Here is a 25326-nt window from a genome sequence, read left to right as displayed (position 1 = left end):
CTTGCTCCTTCTGTGGCAAAACCAAGAGGAAAAGACGAGCTGTGGGGATCTGACATGGTGGTTCCTGCAATGAAAATGGTAGCCCGTGGTGCCTGGACCTACAACATCACTTCTGCCATAGAGTCGGCCATCAGAGGACCAGAGGAGTTGAAAGACCAGTAGAGGGGCGCCTGGGTGGCTCAGTCGTTAAGCGTCTGCCTTCGGCTCAGGTCATGATCCCAGGGTCCTGGAATCGAGCCCCGCATCGGGCTTCCTGCTCTGCGGGAAGCCTGCTTCTTCCTCTCCTATTCCCCCTGCTTGTATTCCCTCTCTCGCTGTGTCTCTCTCTGTCAAATAAACAAATAAAATCTTTAAAAAAAAAAAAAAAGAAAGACCAGTAGAAGCTCCACCATTTGAAACAATAGTAGCCTATAATAAATGGGTTAATTTATGTAACAAAATCACTTTGGCTTGTTAAATTTATTAGATGTTCCAACTTGCGTTGCATTAGTGGCCTTCTCAAAACTCTTGGAAATTAAAAATCCTTCTAATTTTGGGGTGCCTGGGTGGCTCAGTCAGTTAAAGGTCTGACTCTTGATTTTGCTCAGGTCATGATCTCAGGGTCGTGGGATGGAGCACCGCTGGGTGTGGAGTCTGCTTAAGATTCTGTCTCCCTGGGGCGCCTGGGTGGCTCAGTTGGTTAAGTGACTGCCTTCGGCTCAGGTCATGATCCTGGAGTCCCAGGATCGAGTCCCGCATCGGGCTCTCTGCTTAGCGGGGAGTCTGCTTCTCCCTCTGACCCTCCCCCCTCTCATGTGCTCTCTCTCTCTCATTCTCTCTCTCAAATAAATAAATAAAATCTTTAAAAAAAAAAAGATTCTGTCTCCCCTCTCTCTCCCTGCCCCTCCCCCCCTTAAAAAAATCCTTCTAATTTTTATTGGAAAAAAAATTGTGGAAGGAAACTGAAGTGTGGTGCACAGTACCCTTTACTTTCATCTCTTCTCTCAGATAGGGTAGGCTGGCAAATCCAGTTGCTATTCTGTAAAGTCTAAGACATCAGGGCTCTGTTGAACAGTGTTATTGAAATGCCGTGATGGGAAATTCTAGGGGTCCAAGGCCCTGACAAAAGAAAGAAGCTGTCCAGGTCCCAGTGGGGGAGCATCTTCAAGGTGGCATCTATGATGATTAATTCAAGCCTTACATTTCTGGAACCTTATCTTCCTCTATGGGAATATTCTCAAGACTCCCTATCAAAACTGGTGGTTTATAAACAAAGCTCATTTGCACCTGCTTGGAGTGTTGGAAAGCACCCGCCAGCAAAGTGGTGACAGTCCTCATCTGCTGGTGGTGGGAACACAGCTGGTTTTCCTTTTCTTCCTTCCATTTCTCTGTATATCTGACTTTTTTACCTAAATAAATACCTATTCGTAATAAAGAGAAAAAATCAAAATTGTTGTTCAGAAGGAAGTATGTCCCACTGTTTCCATATACTTGCACATAGTGACATTCTGTTGTTTATATTGAAAAGATCATCTTTTTTTAATTTCTAAACCTATTTGGGAGACCACAGCCCCGGTTTTGACAACATAGCATCGTGATTGACAATCTTAGCTCCTTGCCTTATTATTCAGGGATGACCTAGCAAAATGTACTTCATCTGTCTCAGCCCGAGTGTCTTTGCCCGTAGAGGGGCCTGATATCTTCTTCACAGGAGGATGAGAAGCATTTAAAGCGCTCCTGTGTGCTTAGTATATTATGCCTGCTCAAGAAACATTTGCTGTTTTTCTTCTCACCCCAACCCTGAGATCTCAGAAAGTCTCTCTATAGAGCAACCAATACACAGTTCAAAGAATCTTCAGAAGGAAACTCATCATCCATCCAGCCCGACTTCTCCAGAGTCCTGTCCACAGCCTCCCTGGCCGGCCATCCCTGAGCCTCGGGGGAAGGCAGCCCCCTGCCCCCCTGGGAGTGGGTGGACAGCTCCACTGCAGGGTAGCCGCTCTCACCATGATCATGATGCTACTTGCTTTTTATTTAGCTAAAATTTGACCCTCTATAAAATGCTCCCTATTGTTCTTAAATCTCACCTCTAGACTCTCCACGAAGAGCTAGCAGGCTCCCTCTTCTGCCCCACAGTCCATTGACTACCAGCACCAAACTAGGTCCTTGAGTACCATAGAGCTGGGTCTAGGCATGGCAGAGGCCTTCCTAAGTGACACAAAGCAAATGAGTAACCGAATCATGCCTCTGGCAACTGGCAAAATTTCCAATAGAGATCTACCTTACGGCCCCCGGTACTTTCTAATGGTTCTTCCAACTTCATCCACTCAGCCTCCCCTTGATTGATTTATCGGTACCTTTCCTCTCCTCTCCCCAACACCAACTTTCCCTGTCCCTCACCATTTGTGAAGAAGAGGTTTCTGTTCCTACGTGGAGGATGTGACTTAACAAGCTGATTGGTAAAACTTTTTTGCTATTTCCATCATACCAGGTAAGGGAGAAGATAGAACTTAATGAAGTGACAAGTACAGAAATACAGCAGTCAGGCAATAAAATTAATAATCATTAATTAATAACCATTAATAATGGTTTTATCCTTTCAAAAGTTCCTATAGGGCTGAACTCCGTGATACCCAACTAGACCATCAAATTGCTATTTTTGTATCGAGGGAAACAGAAGCTCTTTGGGATAATTCTTTTACATTCCTGGCTTTCGGTGGAAGAGAAAAGGACACACACTGTAGACCATTAAGTACTGGAGAGACATGATTTTAGGATGTAACTCAATTACCCAGTGATTATAAAGAGCCTGGGAGAAATATTTCTATATCTGGGCAGGACCACTGTCAGATTAAAGGTGCAGTAGTTCTAAGTGCTGTTTGTTCCAGCCCTACATTCGATTGCAACAATGTGAGTGTCTTGCCTGTGCTGGTGGATCATTAACAGAGGTTATTGGTCTCCATGGCAAAATCATTGCTCTGAACGTAATCTCATTTATGGAGTGCAAAAAAAAAAGGACTTCAGGTCAGGGAGAATGTATAAATGTCCATCGCCATCAAGGTTCTGCCACATTTGAGAAGCAGAAGCAACTCCAAGGACACAGCTCACAGGCTGATTTGGTTCTCGGCTCCAAAACACGGACTGACTTGGGGATACTTTCTAGGACACTCTGGCCGATAACTTTGAAGAGACCCTGTGAAGGTGACAGTGAGGGGCCTCTGATCGCAGACCTATATTATACTTCCCCAACATGTGCAGTGGGGGCTGTGCCAGGTGCCTGGGGGGCACCCTCATCCCCCTCGCCTTGTTTGGCTTTTTGGCTAACGTCCTGTTATTTTTTCCTGGAGGAAAAGTGATAGACGACAACGACCACCTTTCTGACGAGGTCTGGTTTTTCGGAGGAATATTAGGAAGCGGGGTGTTGGTGAGTAGGGAAGCCTTAAAACCCTCCCATTGATCTTTGCCGAATCCTTTTAAAATTGGGTACTTTTTGAACAAGATAATTTAGTTGCTAACAAGAGCCCAAGCTTTGCATGATGAAAAGTCAGTGCTTTAGTTCTTTTCCTTCTCCCTTAGGTCCTGACACGGACACGTCCACTAAATTTACGAAGTAATGAATTCCCAAGATTGGGCTGGCAGTTCTCATGGGTCGATTGAATTCCACCAACCAAGCTGAGGGCTACCTGGATTCTCTATTCTAACAAGATAGTGCTGGGGACCGTAGATACACACTTTCTGGCAAACTGACTGAAAACCACCAAGAGAAGCAGGTGTCGGTGGATTCTTCTTCCACTCATTCATTAATGGTCTATTTACCCCTCGTTTCCAGGAGAGTTTAGAGAGAGACTCACCTTTCCTAACTGAGGACAAGTTTCTTATTGCTGTCCTAACCCACCAGGTAAATGGAAACTCAGGGTGTCAGATCTTGAAATCTGGCCTCGCTGAACTGCAGTTAGGCCTTACGGACCCCACAGAGTCAGTGGTGCTTGGCTACGCGGTGGAGCTCTGGCAGTTCTCGCCATAGCCTTCAGCCCCCGAGTCCCACAGCGTGGACGTGGCTCCGCGCGCAGCCAGGCAGGCGCAGGCCCTCCCTCCCCGCGTCAGCCCCGGTCTGAGGTGCTTCTCTCGCTGGCAGATGATCTTCCCCGCGCTGGTGTTCTTGGGCATGAGGAACAATGACTGCTGTGGGTGCTGTGGCAACGAGAGCTGTGGGAAGCGCTTCGCGGTAAGTACCCGGCGGCGCCGCCGCAGGGACTTCGGGTGCCCTGGGCCCTTGTGTGGGGCACCGTGGGAATGGGGCCGAGTCACCAGCCCCAGGCAGTCCCCAGCTCTGGAGGCAGCTGGGGCATGGATAAATAGGGACGTCTTGCTGGTGCAAAGTAACAATAATAATAAAATTTAAACTCCCATAGCCCTGATACCTACAGGGTGTGAGTATCATTATAGCTTTTGCAAACGCGCAGGGACGTCAGCGCTGGAAAACTGGAGCGGTGCCATGTAAAGGAGGCAGGCATGGAAGGCAGGGATGGGGGCTGCAGCTCTCCCTCTGTCACCGAGAGGCCTTGAGACCCTGGGCAAGTCATTTCCCTTCTCTGGCCCCGCGTTGTCTCATCTGTAAAGGGAGTGGGGTGGGGCTGGGGGGCAGCATGACAGATGATACCAGCCCCTCCCCAAGAGTCCCCTAAATTCCCCATTCACCCCACTGCCGGCTGCACTGTCAAGGTGCCCAGATTTTGCCTCAGGACTTCCGTTTCTTGTTTCAAGCATCTTTTAGTAGGTGAGCTAGAGAGATTTGGCATCACCGCGCCAGCCTGGGAAGTGGGGTCGGGTCGCATTTCTGCACCTGGGCAAGTCACTGTACTGCCCTTGGCCTCCCTTTTACTCATCTGTAAAATGAGGAAGTTGAATTAGATCAGAATTTCCCAAGTATGGGACAAGCTCTGCTGGCCCACAGGTGTGCTGTATCTGTGAATAACATAGAAAGTCATTCCCTTGTCAATTCTCCTTCAATCCTTTTGATTTTATCAAAAGAAACTCAAATTTTGATGGAAATAAGTCTTTACCATCCCAAATCCCTCAAAATCTCCCTTTCTGACAAAGGGAGAACACGTTTCAGGCTCCAGGAATGCAAGCAACATTAACTAAAAATTCAATAGTACTGTATTATCTTTGTTAATGATTCTAGCTCTCCACTCATAGTGGTGATATAAATGAATAAAATAGAGAGTTGACTTAAAGAAAAATATTAAGAGTTTGGGTACACTGATAGGGCAAAAATGAAGAAGGCTGAACTGGAATTCCTGGCTGGCTGATAAATAAGGCTGGTTCTTGCTCTAAATTCCCCAAGGCTCAACTGTCCATCTAGGAGATTTGTGAAACTCAATGATGAATTATACAAGCTTACCTTAACTTCTAAAGGAAAAGGTGTAGCCATATGTTTCGAAATAGAATCATTTCTAACATTTCTTTCCCATTATTATTTGCTTATTTGTTCAATCAAAAAATATTTGTTCAATCAAAAAATATTTATTGAGCACCTATGAAGGGTTGAAGCTAGGGCACTGGGCATACAATTATAGTTTTTTATGTCCAAAGATCATTCAAAGAGAATGTTCTTACCTTCTTAACACCAGCATGAGTCCCAAGTAAGCACTGATCATTTTTTTTAGCATTGATTATTATAACATTTAAAAGCAAAGAGATGTAAAAATTAGCCACAATTTATTTGATATAGTTATGTAACATGTGTTTTATATATGGTATTTTTATATAATTAATTATAAAGGAAAGAAAGACATCTATAACTCATTTGCCCTTTGAAATATAATCCTGTTTTCTCCTTTTGGAGAATACGTTGAAGATGAGAATTTGAAAAAAAATTGGCAGTCAAGGAATTGGATGAAAAGGAAAATAAGTCATTGCCTAGAAATCTAACAGCTCGGGGGCGCTTGGGTGGCTCAGTTGGTTAAGCGTCTGCCTTCGCCTCAGGTCATGATCCCAGGGTCCTGGGATGGAGCCCCATGTCGGGCTCCCTACTCCGTGGGGAGCCTGTTTCTCCCTCTCCCTCTGCCTGCTACCTCCCCCGCTTGTGCTTTCTCTCTCTCTGGTGCTGAATAGAAGGCTCAGAATTAAAACAAGGCGTTTTGTTTATTTTTTTTGTTTTTAGGTTTATACATAACCACAAGGAAAAGTGAAATCATATTCAAAGTATTGTACCTAATTTGTTTTTTAATTAGATCTAAGTGAGGTTCCAAGGAAAGGCAGAAAAGTCATGTTTTTTCTTTTTTTCTTTTTTTAAAGATTTTATTTATTTATTTGACAGAGAGAGACACAGCGAGAGAGGGAACACAAGCAGGGGGAGTGCGAGAGGGAGAAGCAGGCTTCCCACGGAGCAGGGAGCCTGATGCGGGGCTCAGTCCCAGGACCCTGGGATCATGACCTAAGCCGAAGGCAGATGCTTAACGACTGAGCCACCCAGGCGCCCCAAGTCATGTTTTTTCAATCACAGTTGAATTCATAAAATCTGAAACATTTGGTCTGCCCAATTCGAGTTGTCTGTCTGGGCTCCCTAACCCCCCACGTAGGATGTGCCCTTGGCTTGGGTTGAGGATGACTCCTCCAAACGACTGGCTTTTGGGCACAGGGCTGGTACCCATCAAAGGACCAGCTCTGCCCGATGTAAGACAAGGCAAACAGCCATAGCCCCCCTGGACCAGGGACAGCCACCCTCTAGGAGGCCAGTGGAATTTCTTGGTTTGGGTTTGGTTCTTAATCAGCTGTCAACTTTTAAAAACAGAGAGATTTTACAGAAGTATTTAGATATCCTACTTCTTTTCCAAAAAATTAAAAATTGACCTGGGCCTGCATTTTGACACAACGATGGCCTGCAGTGGACACGGCTGAGCGCTTCATTTTGGGTCCCTGCCCTGTCCCTAAGGGCCGCTGAGCTCATGTTCCTGCTGCAGGGCTCTGTTTCCTTAACGGTCTGAGGCTCTGGAGCACTAAGGAATCATCATTTTTAAAGAAAGGAATCCACAAACATTTTGTCAGACAAAAAGGAAGAAGCTGCAGCATATTTTGATCAGTACTCTAATGCTGAAGATTCAGATTATTTTTCCAAAGGCTTGTGGCTTTCCCATCCAGGTGTTTAAAGAATACTGGGCTTCTGTGGAACACTGTTTAGAAAATGCAGCTGGGTACAAATTCCTATGAGGCAGACACACACTAGGCCAAGGGCTGTGGGGCTATCTACATCCTGTCCCCGTCTCCACAACCTTGCTCTCATTTGTTTCCTGGCACCCCCCACCCTTCTTTGCTACACGTCTTTTGGGAATACTTTTCAGAAGTCAGCTGCATCATTCTCTTCCCTTTCCCTGGGTGTAAAACCAGGGCATAATGATCTATAGTAGAAGCAGGATATGGTGGTTGTAGAGATAAAGCAAGACAATGAGCTGGAAAAAATCTTGAGCTGAAACCAGTAGTTTCATGGTCAAACTAGAAGATGGAGGCCAGCTCTCCTCTGAGGTAGAGCAAGCCAGAAGCCTGCACTCTTTTAAATAAATTAAGCTACATAAGGGGCGCCTGGGTGGTTCAGTCAGTTAAACGTCTGCCTTCAGCTCAGGTCGTGATCCCGGAGTCTGGGAATCGAGTCCCGCATCAGAGGGGAGCCTGCTTCTCTCTCCCCCCACCACTCATGCTTTCTCTCTCTCAAATAAATAAAATCTTAAAAAAAAAAAAATTAAGCTACATGAGAACTGAGAAAGGGGGCAAAAACTGTGAGATGAGAGAGACTTCCGAAATGGGCTTTGAAAACCCAAACCTGGGTTTGTTTTGGGGTCTCAACCTCTTCCTCCCCTATAAGAGGTTCTCAGTGGCCTCCTGGCAGTTTATCTGTGGCTGGTCAGGGTCTCAGGGCCCCTAATCCTTAAAAAAACAACAACAACAAACTCTCGGAGTCCATAGAATAGCTTAATTAATTTTATCCACTCATTCATGTTAAGTCTGTGCTTTAATAAGAGCCTTTTGAAGACCTTGGCCTTGACTCAAAGAAATATCTAATAATAGAACTGAAGGTACCTTGATAAAGGAGTTATTAGGGACAGGCAGGCATTTCTGTCCAGAAAGCATATCCTTAAAGCATCCTTAAAGCATATCAGGTAGATAAAGGGGCACCCCACCCACAGGCAGGGCCAGATGGTTGACTGACCTGTTGCCAAGGAGGATCTTGTCACTTAGTCTATTCAATGGAGAGTCAGCACTTCTTCCGTGCCCGGCTCACCAGTGCCCCCTAGGGACACTTCTGCAGTGAATACTTCCTGAGTGGCATTACCTCCGCATTCTTTGGAATGACAGCCAGTTTGAGGAGGATTCAAGATAGTTCTTTTGAAATAATAGATTATCTTGAGAGAAGAAATAAAATATGGAATCCTATTTCTTCACTAAATGTTTTTTATGTTTCAAAATCCTCTGCTATGAAATGGATAATGCACGCATGTCCCTTCATGAAGACAGTCCAAGGGTGGGGGAAGATGATGCAAGCATTAGTGTACCCAGAAGGGGGGAGGAGCACTAAGTGGCTGGGTAGTGAGGACCTCCGTGAATGCTTGTTGAATGAGTGAAGCAAATGAATGCTCACGAGGGATTTCAGGTGATTTCCAAACTTTATCAGGCCCAACTCTCTAACACTAACCCTTTGAGTTAGGCATTAAACTCCCTGTTTTGTAAATAAGGAAACTGAGGTTCATACAAGTTAAGTTTCTGATGGCCACAACCCCCCACCCCCACCCAGTCCTCTCCCCTTCGCAAGCCTGGCCAAGGCAGAAAATACAGAACATTAACATCCTGAGAGAAAAAGTGCTTCAGGTCATCTCTGTATATCTCAGAATAATTGTTAAGGAGGAACCTTCACGCCCATCAGAAATGTTTCCCCAACATGTTGCTCCTACCCAAGTCTCTAAAAGCTATGTCCCCAAGCCTCCCAGGTGTCTTCCCTTCCCAGGCCCCAGTGTCTCTGCCATCTGGTTCAGCCAACCTAGGCACACAGCTGACCAAGAACACACCGTGGCCAGTGGCAGAGCTGGGGTCCGATCCCACGTCCTCTGCCTCTAGAACCTGACAGAGAGGATGGTTTTAAAGCTGACACATGGTGAATTCGAGGGCATTTTTATCTTCCTTTTCCAGGGAAGTATTTCCAGCATATACATAAACACATTTCTTTAGCAGTGTGAACAGAATGTGTGTGCGGAGAGTCGGCCTGTTATTTTTCTGCCCAGTGTTATGTTCTCAGTATTTGTGGAAAGTAAGAGTGTGTGAGGATATGATAATAAAAATATTAAAATATAATAATGACACTGACAGACTGCTTGTTAATGTCATGGGAAATTATCCAAAACTTAGAAGTAGGCAAAAGAAGTTTCTGGGTATCGGGGCGCCTGGGTGGCTCAGTCGGTTAAGCGTCTGCCTTCGGCTCAGGTCATGATCCCAGGGTCCTGGGATCGAGCCCCGCATCGGGCTCCCTGCTGGGCGGGAAGCCTGCTTCTCCCTCTCCCACTCCCCCTGCTTGTGTTCCTGCTCTCACTATCTCTCTCTCTGTCAAATAAAAAAATAAAATCTTTAAAAAAAAAGTTTCTGGGTATCTTATCAGTGAAGTACTAGGCATTATCTAATAGCCTACCCCAACTGGGGGTTATCTGATCTTGTAGAGATGTGTACTTTGGATTCCCTGTTTACTATTGATCAGGCTATCTTACATATTATGATCTCCCTGAGCAGGTACTTATTTTTGAGCCTTATTTTACAGAAGAGGAAATGGAGGTCTTAGAAAGATTAACTTGCTGAGGTCACAAGGGAGGAACAAAGACTCAGACCCAGATGAGTCTGCCTGTAACCCGCGCCCTTGACCACTACACAGTAGTGCCCCGTCTTTATTCATCTAGACCAGGGAAAGCACTACCATAGTACAAAAATGACACATTTCTGACTGTAAAGTCTGGCAACTCCTCTCTCTAGAGGTTACCTCTAGTCCCAATTTTGTGTCTCCTTCCAGAGATTTTCCAGTCTTTTGCCTGTTTACTTTAAATAACACCGATTTAGAGTGTCTACCCTCACATAGTCAACTTGGTCTCAATACTTTACTTTTTTTTCACAATTAATTAGCATATAGTATATTATTAGTTTCAGAGGTTCAATAACTTTACTTTTAAATATTTTATTTATTTATTTGTCAGAGAGAGAGAGAGCACAAGCAGGGGAAGCGGCAGGCAGAGGGAGAAGCAGGCCTCCCGCCGAGCAGGGAGCCGATGAGGGGCTTGATCCCAGGACCCCGGGATCATGACCTGAGCCGAAGGCAGATGCTTAACTGACTGAGCCACCCAGGCGTCCCAACAACTTTACTTTTAACATGAAAAGTTTTTTATCATGAAACCCATGATAAAGTTATTACATAGTGGTTTTAAGACTGATAATATCTCTGAGTAGTGAATTTGATTATGTTTTAAGACTTCCGAATGTGAAATTACTTAAAGCAAAGTGACATAAAATATACTTTGCTTCATGTGGTTCGTCCATTCTGGAAAAGTTATGAAAAATCAGTTTGGGTTGTTTTCTTTATTTTAACATAAGGTATTTCAAATTTGGATACAAAATCAGAACATGCCTCCTGTAGCTTTCTGAAGTTGTAACCTGATGCCATGTTTCCTTCAGATGGTTTTATAAAGAAATAAAACATTATTGATTCAATTGAGAGTCACTGTGTTCCTCTCTTCTATCATATTTCCCTCCTCCCTGAGAGTAACCATAATCATAAATTCAGTGTAGACTATATCCATGCATTTTTTTTAAACTTTTACCACCAAAAATCAGCTTTTCAAATATTCTAGACTATGCTGTCCAGTATGGTGTAGCCACTGTTCACATGTGGCCTTTAAGCAGTGGAATGTGGCTAACCTAAATTAAGGTGTACCATAAGTAAAAAATACACACCGGATTTCAAAGAATTAGTACAAAAAAATGGAAGCTATCTCATTAGTAATTTTTATACTGATTAGATATTGATATAATTTTTGAATATGTTGAGTTAAAGAAAATATATTAACATTAATCTCAGTGGTTTTGGTTTGGGGGGTTTTGTTTGTTTTTGTTTTTCCTTTATAAATGATAGTTCCTGGAAAGTGTTAAATTACATATATGGCTCTCGTTAAAAGTCCATGGGACAGTACTGATCTAGAGGGCCTTATAATGGAAGCTCCTCATAAAGGGCATATCATCTAATTGATATTTTATGTTAACCTGGTTTTTCATTTACTCAGACTTGCCTAACACTAAGAATGTGTGCATTTGTACTCACTTTCTGTATCTTTAAATATTTGCCTGCTAAAATGTTCCAGGAGTGATATCTAAAATCCTTTACTCAGCTTACACAGCAGGAATAGCATGAGTCAGATTTCTCCTCTCCCTACCAGTCAGCAGATGTTGAAATCCTGGGTTGTTTTAGCTGAGGGGACCTTCTAGAGCTGCCCTCCCGCCTTCTTCTGTTTACCACAGGAAGCTGAGGCCAGAGAGGTGGGGGCCTCCATAATGCTGAGGGCTAGAACACAGGTCTCTTCAGACTTCCAAACTGTCTTCCTGGAAATGCAACCTTTCTTTTTCATTACAGCAATTTTAGATACTCTTGTATTCTTAGTCAGTAGTTTAGTGATTCCTGACTAAGAGCCCGGAGTGTAAGTCTTCAGTTGCAGTACTAGAATATTCTGGCCATTCCTAGAGTGGTATCGGCCGTGACTAACTGAACAGCGATTTGATTGGAGCATGGAGGAAGCTCAAAGACAGAGAACCAGGCAGATAAACTGTCACTAAGAATTAGATCAACATTTCCCAAAGTGTGTTCTTGCAAGAACTCATGGAAAAAAAAAAGGTATCAATTCCAATGAGATTGGAAAACTCTGCAAATCACCATATAAACCCAAACATAAGGCGAAACTGAATAGAGAACTATCTCCTGTTTTCCCATTAAGACGTTTCAAAAAAAAAAAACCTCTTTGACTGACATTAATATACAAACTTTGAATGACATACACATATTTCAATCACATTCTATAAAATTTTAATACATTGATTTTGAAATAAGACTTTTCCCCCACTCATTAAGTTTTAAATCTATTCATGTTTTTTTGACATCAATGTCAAATATTTCCCATAGTTCATCTTCTCTTCCCTTCCATTAAGTTTGGATACAACATTTTTGTATCCAGGTATGATGCTGTCAGTGGAAATTTCACTTAGTCACAAATACCAATTCACGAAAGACAAAGGCAGTATTTGAACACTTCTCTTGCAATTATAAGTAATGATCCCCACAATTGTAAACACTAGGTATGCTCATTCAGAATGCCCTTTAAAAGGTTTGTTAACTATAACATTGAGAACTAGAAATGATGAGGTCAACCTTCCTAGAAAAATTAATACATCTGTGTTCAGAAAACTTTTTTAAACAATTCTGTCAGCTAACATTAGTTGGGTTGTTTCTGACTAATGTCCTCCCCCTGCAGTACTCAGTTGTTCAAAATAAAGTGTTGGAGGAAGTACCCTATTGCCTGGTAGATAAAATAAGGACTCAGCTCTAAGGCAATTCCCTCACTTTTCAGGGGTGATCTGAGAGCTAATAAGTTTGTGTATATTCCAGAATACATAGTGAATCCTCTTCTTGGAGGCTCACAGACTTTAGCACGTCACAAAGATATTTAGGAGTAAAATAGGAATGAAACACATTTAACTTGATATAACCCAGCAATTTCCAAAGTCATTCAACTAGACATCCTTTGGAAAAGATAGTGCCTGTTCTAACATGATAAATTGACCAACATTTTCATTTACTTCTGACCTAGATTATATTCACAAATGTTCCTAATGGTGAGAATGGACTAGAAACAAAAATTAAGGGGAAAATTTAAATAATGAGTAACATGAAACCATCGTCTTTGTAAACATCCAGCAAGTAGTTATTCAGTGCCTTAGAAAAGGTAGGAAGAAGAAAAACCAGATAGCTGGTGGTAGGTAGAGCAATGTCCTATCTATCTTCAAATAACTTGTTGTCCATGACTGCAAGGAGCTTATGCTCTGGTTCAGGAGAAGACAGACATAAAAGGCTATACATGAATGTGCTGTGGGCGTTGTGCTGTGTTAGAAGTTCATACAGTCCAGAGTACTGGGGTAAGAGATGAAAGAAGGGTCGGTCAGTTTGCCATAGGAAGTCAGACAAGGCTTCGTGAGGCACATGGGGCAGAGCTCAGCCTTGGAAATTTGCACCAAAAATACATTAATATACGATATGAAAACAAATAGAGGCTACAGTGGAACTCCATTATTACATAGATTCCAACTGTCCAGGTACTATCCAGTCCTCTCCACCCCAAGCCCACCCTCTCCCCACCCCCTGCCCAAATATATTCTGTGATAAGATTGTTAGTAATACACGGAAGGGGGGGAGGGGAGGAAAGTACCTGCCATTTAACTTAGGTTATCACATCTAATTTTCACAACTGACCTTTGGGCAGGCTTTATCATGTCCATTTTATAGATAAGAAAACTAGGATTCTGAGGACGCATCCCTTATGCAGAGTCATCACACAAAGATAAGCTGCAAAGCTGTGATTGGAGCCTGGGCCTGCCAACGTTTAAACTTTTGTGCTTTGCACTACACCATCATGTGACCAATGTAAGAGAGGTGGTCATCTTCCACCTCCATTTCCAAAATTATTAATGTTTCCATGCTACTCTCTAATGACTATTTAGACTGGACATGGCATTTCTGAGCCTGATTGTTTTCATCTATAGGAGGGAGTTAGCCTGGATGGGCTTTAGGATTTTTCCTGCCTTTCATATTCTATAATTCTATTTTGCTTTTATAATTACAAAAAGAAAGAAGCTAGTGCCATCTATGTCTTACTAATTAATCCCTGTCATATAAAAATATTTAAAAGAACTTTAATTTGGGGGCTTGTTTAACCCAAAGAAGAGAAAACTTTCAGAGGGTAGAAGGAGTGGAGAGATGTAACATATAAAATATGTGTATATGAAATATAAAATATCTTCAGCTATTTTAAAGGCTGCTACCACATGGAAGAGAAGTTGGGCTTAATCTCTTTGACCTTGAGAAATGGAACTGGGACCAGTAGGAGAATTCCAGGACCTCTGCTCTTTCTCATGAGCGGAACCTGCCAGCCACATAGGACCCTGCCGTGGCTTAGCTTAAGCGAGATGACTAGACCAGATAACTTTTAAGATCATTTCCAATAAATGAATGAAATCTTTTTTTAAAAAGAGTTTATTTTATTTGACAGAGACACAGCGAGAGAGGGAACACAAGCAGGGGGAGTGGGAGAGGGAGAAGCAGGCTTCCCACTGAGCAGGGAGCCCGATGCAGGGCTCGATCCCAGGACCCCGGGATCATGACCTGAGCTGAAGGCAGACGCTTAACGACTGAGCCACCCAGGCGCCCAAATAAATAAAATCTTAAAAAAAAAAAAATCTGTTTAAATAGGCTGGTCTTTCATTTTATCACTGAGAAGGAGGGAGAATAGGAGGAGAGTCTTTTCTTAACAAGGTTTAAAAACCATGGTTCAAAGGGATCAACCAGTTACTAGCACTGCAGTCATCAATGAATAAGTAAGAAAAGATATGGGGATGCGGGAGAAGAAGGAGACACAAGATACCAAATTTCCTTCTGGGAGACCCCACAGGCCCCACCTACTGTGAAGACTGGCTCTTACCCCCAAACTTCCCTGGAGTCCCCATGTTCAACAAGAGCCGGTGAGGTGTGCTGGGGGTAACCTCGGGAACACTTAAGAACCTCTCTCTCTCCTTCTCTTTCAGATGTTCACCTCCACAATATTTGCTGTGATTGGATTCTTGGGTGCTGGATATTCATTTGTCACCTCGGCCATCTCAATCAACAGGGGTCCTAAGTGTCTCATGGACAATAGCACGTGGGGCTACCCCTTCCAGGAAGGGTAAGGTACATCCTGCAATGCCCCATGTCCCCACAAGGGGCATGGGCAGGTAAATGGCCCAAGGGGGATCCTGCACAGGTCCTGTCACCTTCATTTGAAAAGTCTCAGGTGCATTGCTTCTCTGAGGCAGAACTGGAGTGTGGGTGGAGTGAAGTTGCCCAAGATCTCACTTCTAATTGTGTTTTTGACAGACACCAGGAGAAATAACAAGAGAAGGTGTTTCAGCTGGCCTGGGAGAAGGAGATTTGCTGTCCCGTTACGGACACCCAAACATTTATGAGCAGCAACACAAGGCAACTAAAAATATTAGTAAACAGAAAGTGGTGGCATCCATTAAAAATCTTAGGATAGAAAACGAGAATGACTACTCAGTAACAGAGCTCAAAGGCTTTCACTAATACCCCAAATGCTCTATGACTAAACAATCTTTTTTTTTTAAGTTTGATAGCATTTTTTTTATTTTATTGTGCTATGTTAATCTTTTAAGGTGAGCATTTATGGAAAATGACATTGAAGATACTGTAGATTCTTCATGAGAGTTAATGTCAATAGAACTCATTAAAATAACACTTCGTATTTTCATGGAACTTTGTAGTTGATAAAGAACTTCTTTCCCCACGAATTTATAATTTAATCCCCACAGCAACCCCAAGAGGTCATTACTCCCTGCCAAGGCAAGCTTACTAAGTTCAGCTTGCTCAAACTTACATGGCTAGGTGAGGCCAGAGGCAGGGCTCAAACTCCTGTCTTCTGACTTTGAGGTCTAGTCTTTCTACATTACACATCCTTCTGCCCACAGACTGCACCATCCAACGCAGTAGCCAGAGGTCGGATGAACCTGTTCAAACTTAAATTCATTTACATGAAATAAAGTTAGAAATTCCGCAATCACACTAGCCAAATTTCAAGTACCAGCAGCTACATGCGTCTAGCGGCAACTGCATTGACCCTCACAGATCCAGGACATTTCCGTCATCACGGACGGTCTATGAGGCAGAGCTGCACCAGCCTCCGACCTCCGGGAGGGCTTGGGACAATTTCTGTTTTGTTCACCGCTGCCTGGCACAGTGACTGACACGCTGAGGTGGTCAGGAAACACGGTTGTGGGGTCCTCCTACACGGGGAGGATGGGTCCGTGCCTAAAGAAATCGGAACACCAATTTATTAACTCTATGTATTAATTTACAATGAGAGTCTAAAGAACCTCAAGAGCAGGCTTCCGACGGGGAGCTGGAGGGCACTGGTTCTGTGATGATACGGGTCACGAGGGTTTCACGTAAGAGAGCATCCCTACCGTACTCTAGAGTTAAACAGGGGTGCAGGCCTCTATTATCCTCATCACATGCAAGGATTCCCAAAGGTATTGATCATATTGTGGAAAAGCCCCCTTTTCTTGCAGAGGACTGTTGGAAATGTCCAACGGCCGTGGGGTTGGCCTGCATGAGCATAGAAATTGGACACCAGACTCATTTCTTGAGGTTCCTCCCCTGCTCACTCTCTCCCTCCGTAGGGGTGTATTTATGAAATTCCAGATTGTCTCCTTTCAAGGCCCCCTCTCCTCTTATCTCCATCCACAGCCTCAGTGCCGTATTAAACATGCTTTTCTATTTATTGTTATGTGAATGACGAACGTAAAATCAATTAGAATAAGTCTATGTCCAAAACAAAGGAGGGAGAAAGGAAACACAGCACTGGGCCTACAGCCCTACAGTACCACCCCAAGGCAGCACGATGGCCTTAGGCCCTCACACCCTCCTTGGGCACAGCCGCTCCCTGCTTGGGAGGGAATGGGACGGATGCCCAAGGTCAGGAGAATGACAGCTGGTCTGTGGGCCACTGCAGGAAATGCCAGTGTGGGGGAAGGACAGGAAAGTACTTTTCAAAGTCCTCTTTCCTGCTGGTGAAGCAAGTTTTCATGCACATCCCTGCCATCTATTGCACGTTACTCTGTGATGGATGCTTTCCTGTATGTTACCGTGTCTTCTCCCAACTGACCCGCTCATGAACTGGTACCAGATCAATGAGGTTTAATAATAAAAATGGAGTAGAGTCGACGTGGCAGGCAAGCTGGGGCATTTCAGAATTCTCCACCCTCCTCTGTGCATGGCAGGGCTTTGGTAATTATCTGAGAGGAGACAGGTTTGCATACCACGAGGTCTGCATTGAGGCTTCAAACTGTAATGTGATTAAATATCACTGGGTAGGGGTTTATTACAAAGCCATGGAGACCACACTTCCCAGGTGATTTATAGGATATTTAAGAGACTATCCACGGTTGGGTTTTTTATCCTCATGCCCTGACTTTGGAATTTAATCCCCCAGAAGTTGCACATCCTCCCTCTGTACAAGGCTGGAAATAAGCCACGATTGGCACAGGAAGGGCTTTCGGGGGGTGGGGGCTGTCTAGGTGGAGCGTGTCACACTGCATTCTCTCTGCCACCTGGCAGGCTTTCTTCAGCATTCCATTGTCTCCTACATCCTGTGTCCTATCTTCTGAGGCCAGAACTCACATCCTTTTACGACCTTATCTCCCACACCAGCTCCAAACCTTCCCTCGGCCTGCAGGGGCTCATCCTGAGTTTCTTATGACAATAACTGAACCTCTGTCACTTGGTGTTTTTTGGTTAACAAAGTGCTTTCGCCCACATGTTTCATTCGATCCTTACAAAAAGCCTGGGGGATTAACTCTCCTTCAGAGGGAAGGTAGCTGAGCCCAGAGAGGACAAGAGGCTTGCCCGGAGATAGGCTGTTCCTTAATGACGGAAGCTCAACTCCAATCTTTCTGAGTCCAAGTGACACTGTCTCTTCTAGAACACAAGGGATATTGATTTGCACTATCTGCTTTATAGATTCCACGTAGCATAGTTCAGGGGCCTCTGCCTCCGTGGCTACTTCTTATCCAGGGGATTCCAGGGCATGAGCACTGTAGCAGTTGCTATTATAGCTGCAGACCTGACACACATGCACAGTTACCAGTGAGGAGCACGGATTAATCATGTTGGGGCTGCAACGAAAGGACCCAGGACAGCTGTCACTCTTTCCTCATCACCAAAGGGCAGTGGCAGCCACTACCACTCCTACCTTCCCTTCTTCCTTCCTTCCTTCCTTTTCTTTCTCTTTCTTTTTCTTTCTTTCTTTTTCCTTCCTTCCTTCCTTCCTTTTCTTTCTCTTTCTTTTTCTTTCTTTCTTTTTCCTTCCTTCCTTCCTTCTTTTCCTTTCCTTTCCTTTCTTTCCTTTCCTCTCTCTTTCTTTCTTTGTTTTCTCTCTCCTCCTCCCCCACTTCCCCCTCCTCCTTCTCCTTCTCCATATTTAGGGGCTAAGTGGTTTTGCATGCATTATCTCACTTAGTCTTCCTAATAAATCTGAGGAGAATTCTTATCCCTGGAGTAGAAAAAATGAAATTCAAAAGGTTAATCGGCCCAGGGCTCCATAGCTAGTCATCAGTGGAAGGAGAATTTAAAAAGCAAACAAATACTTGGCCAGTATGCTACTTTGTGCTGAGGGGTATCCCAGACATGGAGCAGGGAAGGAGAGACATGTGGCCCCTGCCCCAGTGAGCACAGGGCTAGTTAGGGGGCCCACACCGGCCAGACCCTCACAGTGCAGAGAGGGATGAAATGGAGGAGTGCGAGGGAAACTTTTCTGAGGAGGTGATAAGGGCTGGTTTGGAGAGATGAGCAAAGGTGTGCCTTAAGAGAAGGAGGAGAAGCATATTTCAGGCAGAGAGAAGAGCAGGTCCTAAGACAATCACGGGACAGGCCGACATGCTCAGAGAATGTCCCATCACTGTGAGTCTGAAGCTCAGGCTGAACGTGGTGGAGAGCAACAGAAGGGGACACCACATGGGGGTGCAATGGACAGGCAGGCCAGAACTTTGGGACCTCAGGGACCAGCAGAGGACTTCAAGCAGGACATGCCACCACCACTTGGGATTTCTAGGACGATCGTGATGACAGTGATATGGAGGATGAACAAGGGCCCAGTACCAGAGATAAGTAGGAGGTTGGAGTAGTAATCCAGATAAGATTATAAACACCTGCAAGGCAGTGGAATTGGGGCTCAAAAGAAGGACGTAGATTTCAGAGACCATCTGAGATGAAATCATCAGGATGAAGTATGAGGAGACAGGGCAGAGGGTTATTAAGGTGGACTCAGATTTCCAACCTGGGGCACAATATTCAGGACTCTTCAATGCCATGCCATAGAATGTAGCCTGTTTTTTTGTTTTTGTTTTTTTTTTCCTTCAGAAATGTTTGTTAGCAATCATATTAAAAGAGCAAAGACAGTTAACTTTTTCTGTCATGAGAACCATACTCGAGAAGCATTCTAGAAGGAAAAAGAAACCTAGGACATTTTGAGATACACCCTCCTGACTTCCTTTGATGTAGGACCTCCTCCCATCCAAGGTCTTCCTTTCTGAGACAATTGGCTCCCTCTACCTTGACCCTGAACTGCTGATAGGGAAGCAGCTTGCACAGGGCATGGGGGCAACTACAGGAGAGAGAGCCAGAGGAAAGGCCAAGGACAGGTAGCAGTGGGGGAGGGACAAGGGACATGGCCAAGGACAGTACTCCCCCGTCGGGCTGCAACGCTCCCTGCTCCCCAGGGAAGGTGAGGTGAGGCGAGCTCTCTCACACCAAAACATGGAAGTGAATACAATAAATGTTCAGCCTGGACTTTCAGTTGAGACCATCGGCATTTGTACTTCAAAGATTACTCATCAGCAAGGAACTCCCTGAGCTGCTCTTGAACACATACCCTAGAGCCAAAAGCCACACAATGTTCCGTGGAGCAGGAACATCAGAGATGTTAAAGCAGCTTTGCCCTTGGTCTGTCTGGACTTGGGGACCAGTCCCACCTCTGCCGCATACCAGTGGTGTGATCTTTGGCAATCCATGAAACTTCTCAGCTCTTACTCGGTTGGGGGTTGGGGGTGGGTGGGGGTAACAGCAAGCTCTACTTCACAGGTGCAGGCAAGAATGAAATAACCTGATGTCCAGAAAGCACTTGGCACAATTACTGCCACTTGCTGTTTGCTAAACATTCAGCCTTATTATTCATTTTCATGAATAGAACTCATGACTGTGAACAGAATTCATTATTATGCATTAGAACTTCCTAAAATGTTATGCTTTTATAATGATTTTGTGCTTTAATTTCTAACCAGCCACATGAAGGTGCAAAGAGAATATTCTCTTTACCATGGTATAGGTAAATCTTAATTGACATGCTATGATAAATATATTGTGTAAATCAAATTTCACAAATAAATCATACTGCAAATATACCAAAGGGGTATAATTACTCAAGCAGAGGGGGTTTGTGTAATGATGAAGAACGTTGGCTGTGGAGTCAGACAGCCCAAGATCAAATCCCAGCACCTCCCTTTGCTAGACCCAGGTTCTTAATCTGTGTATATTCGTTCATTCAGTGAATATTTCATGAAGGCTACTCTATGCCCGGCACTGTTCCAGTAAAATAGCCTCTCCTTGCGGGACTGGGGAAGATGCTGTGGAGCAGCTAGCCCAGGGCCCAGCACGTGGGCAGGACCAGGACACGACAGCTGCTGGTGGTGACGGGTGACTCCCTGTGCTAGAGCCGGGGGCAGACTTAGGAGACATGGTCTCTGCTCCTGTGGGTGTACGGTCCTGGAAAGAAGACAGGCACACGGACAGACAATGGCAGCACAGGGTCTTGGGGGTTCTCTGTTCCAGAGGGACACGGAGTGCTGAGAAGCGCAGGAGGGCTACCAAAGCCAGCGAAGGGCAGGAGGAGCATCAGGGAGTCTGTTCTGGAGGCCGTGGCCGCTGAATAAGCCAGGCAGAGCACACCCGGCAAGGCATTTGGGCTCCCCGTTCCTTCCATCCACTACCTTTGTTGCTCGCAAGAAGTGAGTTTCAGGAAATGCATCGCTTTCTATCAGGATGTGGATGGGATTGCTGCAGCTCAGGTGGAAATGCCCTTCCCAATAATGAGATGCTTGAAAACTCCAGTTAAGTGGCTTTAAACTGCCTCGGCTCTCCTTGCTACACAGAATGCAGAAACATGATTAGCAACTGGGGCCATGAAAAATTAGGGCCCCCTCTCTCCTGGGGTTGGAGAGTTGCACCCAGCAGTCATTGCCAGCATCTCAGAGACTCGAAGCCTGAGAGTCTGGGAGGAGAGTAGAAGGGTCTGGAATGGGTATTCGCGGTGGTTTGTGAGCGGGGAGGCAGCAGCAGGGGTGGGACTGAGAGGATTTCTCCAGGTACCCAAACTCAACCCTTGCTTTCAAGAGCCCCATGAGCGTTTTGCCAATCTCACCGCCAGGAGGCACTGTCGTCCCATCTCTGCAGAGACTCTTGCCGAGGGAAAGAACTGGGCATTCATTGCCAAGGACTTCTTAGAATCTCTGCGTTATAGAATGTGCCTGGAAATTATTGTGCCTTTATGACTGTCTATAATCAAGTTGGAAAATTGTAAAGACAGAAGGGGCTACACAGAAACATGCAGAACAGAAAGATGAGTTTTTAAAAATAATTAAGTAATTAAAAAAGGAAGTTTTATACAACAATACATAAGGTGTATTGTCTTCATGAGTCTTCACAATTGTGAGGTTGTTCTCAGCCCATTTTATAAACGAAGAACTGATGCTAAGTGTGGGGGGTAAGACTTGTATGAGGAATACACAGCTAGTAAGAAGAATGCTTCAGGGGCGCCTGGGTGGCTCAGTCGTTAAGCGTCTGCCTTCGGCTCAGGTCATGATCCCAGGGTCCTGGGATCGAGCCCCGCCTCGGGCTCCCTGCTCGGCAGGAGGCCTGCTTCTCCCTCTCCACTCCCCCTGCTTGTGTTCCCTCTCTCGCTGTATCTCTCTCTGTCAAATAAATTTAAAAAAAAATCTTAAAAAAAAAAAAAAAGAAGAAGAATGCTTCAAACCCAGGCCCAACTGAATCCAAAATACCAGCTCGTTCCTTTAGACCACACTGCTCAGATTAAGTAAAATAACAACAATACTAGTGTTTATTGAGCACTTACTACATGCTAGGCGCTGTTCTAAGCACTTCACTAGTATTAATTCATGTAATTGTCACAGCAATCCTATGATTTGATGTTATTCCCACTTTACAGGAAGTATGCAAGTCCCACAGCTATGGAATTATGGAAAGGTAAATCAATGCTACAAACAATGGCTAATTTTGAAATCAGGAGTAAAGTGCCCCTTCTTTCTTTTATTCCTTCTGCTCTATTAAACTCCAGGGTATCTTCCATCATTCCAAAGATTTTTGAAAATCTTAATACAGAATGTATTTAAAATGAGTACTGATGCCCTGGAGAATTTGTCAGAAAGAGGAGTCATCAAAAAGATCTGGAAACAATAAGGGAGATGTTAATTTAGTAGCCAGATGGAGTTTCCCACTGAGCCCTTGAAAGGATAGAGGATACATAAAGGAAGAGGGAGAGACCAGTTTGTAGCTCTAAGAATGTGAGAAGAAATTATAATAATCCACAACATTTACCTACTTTACTCTTGTTTTTGTCTTAAAGATAATATACTTCATATTTCTCCTTCAAGATACAATGCCCCTTATATTGTAGTGAACTCCTAATATATATATATATTACAAATATATTGCAGTTTCTCCTATTTCAAAGTTTTATAAACTATGTATTAAGGCAGCAGATGATTTCTTCCTTTTTTAAGGAAGGAATTAAGGAATTTTAAGGCAGTAACTAAATCTTTGCATGTTAACAAAAATACAGTTGAGTCAAATTCACAATTTGGCTAGAACTGGACCTTTAAAAAACTAAGCTATGGGGGCGCCTGGGTGGCTCAGTCGTTAAGCGTCTGCCTTCGGCTCAGGTCATGATCCCGGAGTCCTGGGATCGAGCCCCGCATCGGGCTCCCTGCTCGGCGGGAAGCCTGCTTCTCCCTCTCCCACTCCCCCTGCTTGTGTTCCCTCTCTCGCTGTGTCTCTCTCTGTCAAATAAATAACATCTTTAAAAAAAAAAAAAACACTAAGCTATGTGACACAACTATACTTTACATGGCTTCAGAGGGCCACTACACTTGACAGAAAATCTGTCAGAAGTCCAAATGGTCCCTAACAATAGGGAAGATAATGGCCATGAACAGTGGTGAGAGTCCACTCCTGCAGCGTCTTCATTTTCCTGGCCCCATAGTAGATACTGGATGCATCCATTCTTTTGGTCAGCTCACAAAAGTCGCTCTGTCACTTAGTAGCTCTGTGACCTAGGGGCAAGTCGCTTAACCTCTCTGTGCCTCTATGTCCTTATTTGTGATATGGAAGAAAAGAACCATAAGGTTTCTATAGGAAAAAATGAGTGGATATGTGTACAACGTTTAGAACAGGGTCTGGCTGGTACAGAGTACATACTTAATAAAAATGTTAGGTGTTGTTTTTAAAATTGTTATTACAGGACATTTTTCTGTTTTTAAGATTTTATTTATTTATTTGAGAGTGAGAATGAGAGAGAGAGAAAGAGCATGAGAGGGGGTAGGGTCAGAGGGAGAAGCAGACTCCCTGCTGAGCCCGGAGCCCGATGCAGGACCCAATCCTGGGACTCTGGATCATGACCTGAGTCGAAGGCAGTCGCTTAACCAACTGAGCCACCCAGGCACCTATTATGGGATATTTTTCTCATGGAGCTTATGTTTGGGATGGAAAGTATTGTAAAAGGAAAATCATGACGGTGTCTTTCTAGCCCAGGGTACTGCATACATTTTACAAATGTCTCCTTTCTCAATTCCATGTCCCCGACAGGGATTACCTCAATAATGAGGGCTTATGGAGCAAGTGTCACGAGCCTGTCAACGTGGTGCCCTGGAATCTGACCCTCTTCTCCATCCTGCTGGTCGTAGGAGGGATCCAGATGCTTCTCTGTGTCATCCAGGTGGTCAACGGCCTCCTGGGGACCTTGTGTGGGGACTGTCAGTGTTGTGGCTGCTGTGGGGTAAGTTGAGGTCCTGGCGCTTTCTTCTCAACGTGCAGGAGGCCAGGGCAGGCCAGCAATGCTGATGGAGAGCAGGTGGGGAGGGTGGCAGCTGTAGAAACCCAGGCTGGAAAGGCCAGGCGGCCCTCTCTATCGGCTCAGGGGAGCGGAGACTTTGCGTGGCCAAGAACCCGGTTCTGCTCTCTGTGCGTGTTAATATACACAGGCTGAAGGTGACCAGACTTTTCAGTCTCACACACAGTTGACCACAGTCCTGGAGAAAGAGGACTCCAAATACATGTAGGCGTTTACAATAATATTTATTATTATTTATATGAAGATCCCCAGGAATTGGGCATTTGTCATAAGCACATATTGACAACAAATACACGTCATGGTCCAGCCTAAAATATTCTCACTATTCCCTAAGTAGATCTAGACAGTGGGTTAAAGTTGCCAAGAATTGGGCACCCGGGGGGCTTAATCAGTTAAGCATCGGCCTCTGGCTCAGGTCATTATCCCAGGGCCCTGGGATAGAGCCCTAAGTCCAGTCAGGTTACCTGCTCAGCGGGGAGTCTGCTTCTCCCTCTCCCTCTGCCCCTCCCACCAGCTCATGTGCGTGTGCGCTCTCTCTCTCTCTCAAATAAATAAATAAATAAATAAATAAATAAATAAATAAATAAATAAATAAAAATAAAGTTGCCAAGAAATATGTGAAACTCATGTCGGGGCATTGTCTTTTCCCTGGCAAAAACCTATATTTTGATGAGATTGCTGATATAAAAGAGAGAAATGGTTCTCAAGTAGGGAGGATAAAAGGAAATCACTGAGGATTTAGTCTCCAAATGTGATTGTAAATTATCAACAATACAGAAAACAAAAATAAACCTGTGGACAGTAAGACGGTGCAATTATTTCAAGTAGTGACCAAACCAAATCAGGCAATTGTTCAAGCACACATGGAAATATTTAAAAACACAAATTGGTGTATGAGGAAAAAACTAAACAGAACTTGAGAGTTCCATAAGAAAGAACTATGTAAATAAATATGAACTGTGGTCCATCTAAAGATAATATTATGCCCCAATTTTAAATGATTCAAATCATTTTCTCTAAATTTCTAACAAGCATTATATGTATATAGGTCAAAAACTCTGTGTCAGAAATATACAGAGGCATTCAGTTGGAAAACCTGTGTCCTGCCCTGCCTTCTATCCACCCAGTTCCCGCAGTTTCCACCTGATTTCTTCTATATCCTCTGAGTTACTTTGTTATCGTTTTTTATTCCCCCTACCTTAAAAATATTTTTAAAACTATAATAATACTGAAAATGCTTATGGGATAGTGTTATTTTAAAAGAGCAAGACATAGGGGTGCCTGGCTGGCTCAGTTGGAAGAGCATGTGACTCTT

At 44.2% G+C, this 25326-nt stretch overlaps 1 protein-coding gene across 1 annotated transcript; it reads left to right on the top strand.

Moving 5' to 3' along the window:
* Positions 1–2951: 2951 nt before the first annotated feature.
* On the top strand, positions 2952–24219 carry TM4SF4 (transmembrane 4 L six family member 4). The gene is made up of 5 exons (XM_064590806.1): positions 2952–3403; positions 4115–4204; positions 14848–14984; positions 23747–23936; positions 24142–24219. The coding sequence occupies exons 1-5, from the start codon at positions 3230–3232 to the stop codon at positions 24217–24219; spliced, it is 669 nt and encodes a 222-aa protein (XP_064446876.1). The 5' UTR covers positions 2952–3229.
* Positions 24220–25326: the final 1107 nt, after the last annotated feature.

Source organism: Mirounga angustirostris, unplaced genomic scaffold (assembly GCF_029215605.1).
Source record: "Mirounga angustirostris isolate CCGP_5_RB_7025 unplaced genomic scaffold, mMirAng1.0.hap1 SCAF_1, whole genome shotgun sequence".
NCBI lineage: Eukaryota > Metazoa > Chordata > Mammalia > Carnivora > Phocidae > Mirounga > Mirounga angustirostris.
Note: the sequence above shows the minus strand (reverse complement) of the source record. Positions and strands in the feature narration are given on the sequence as shown.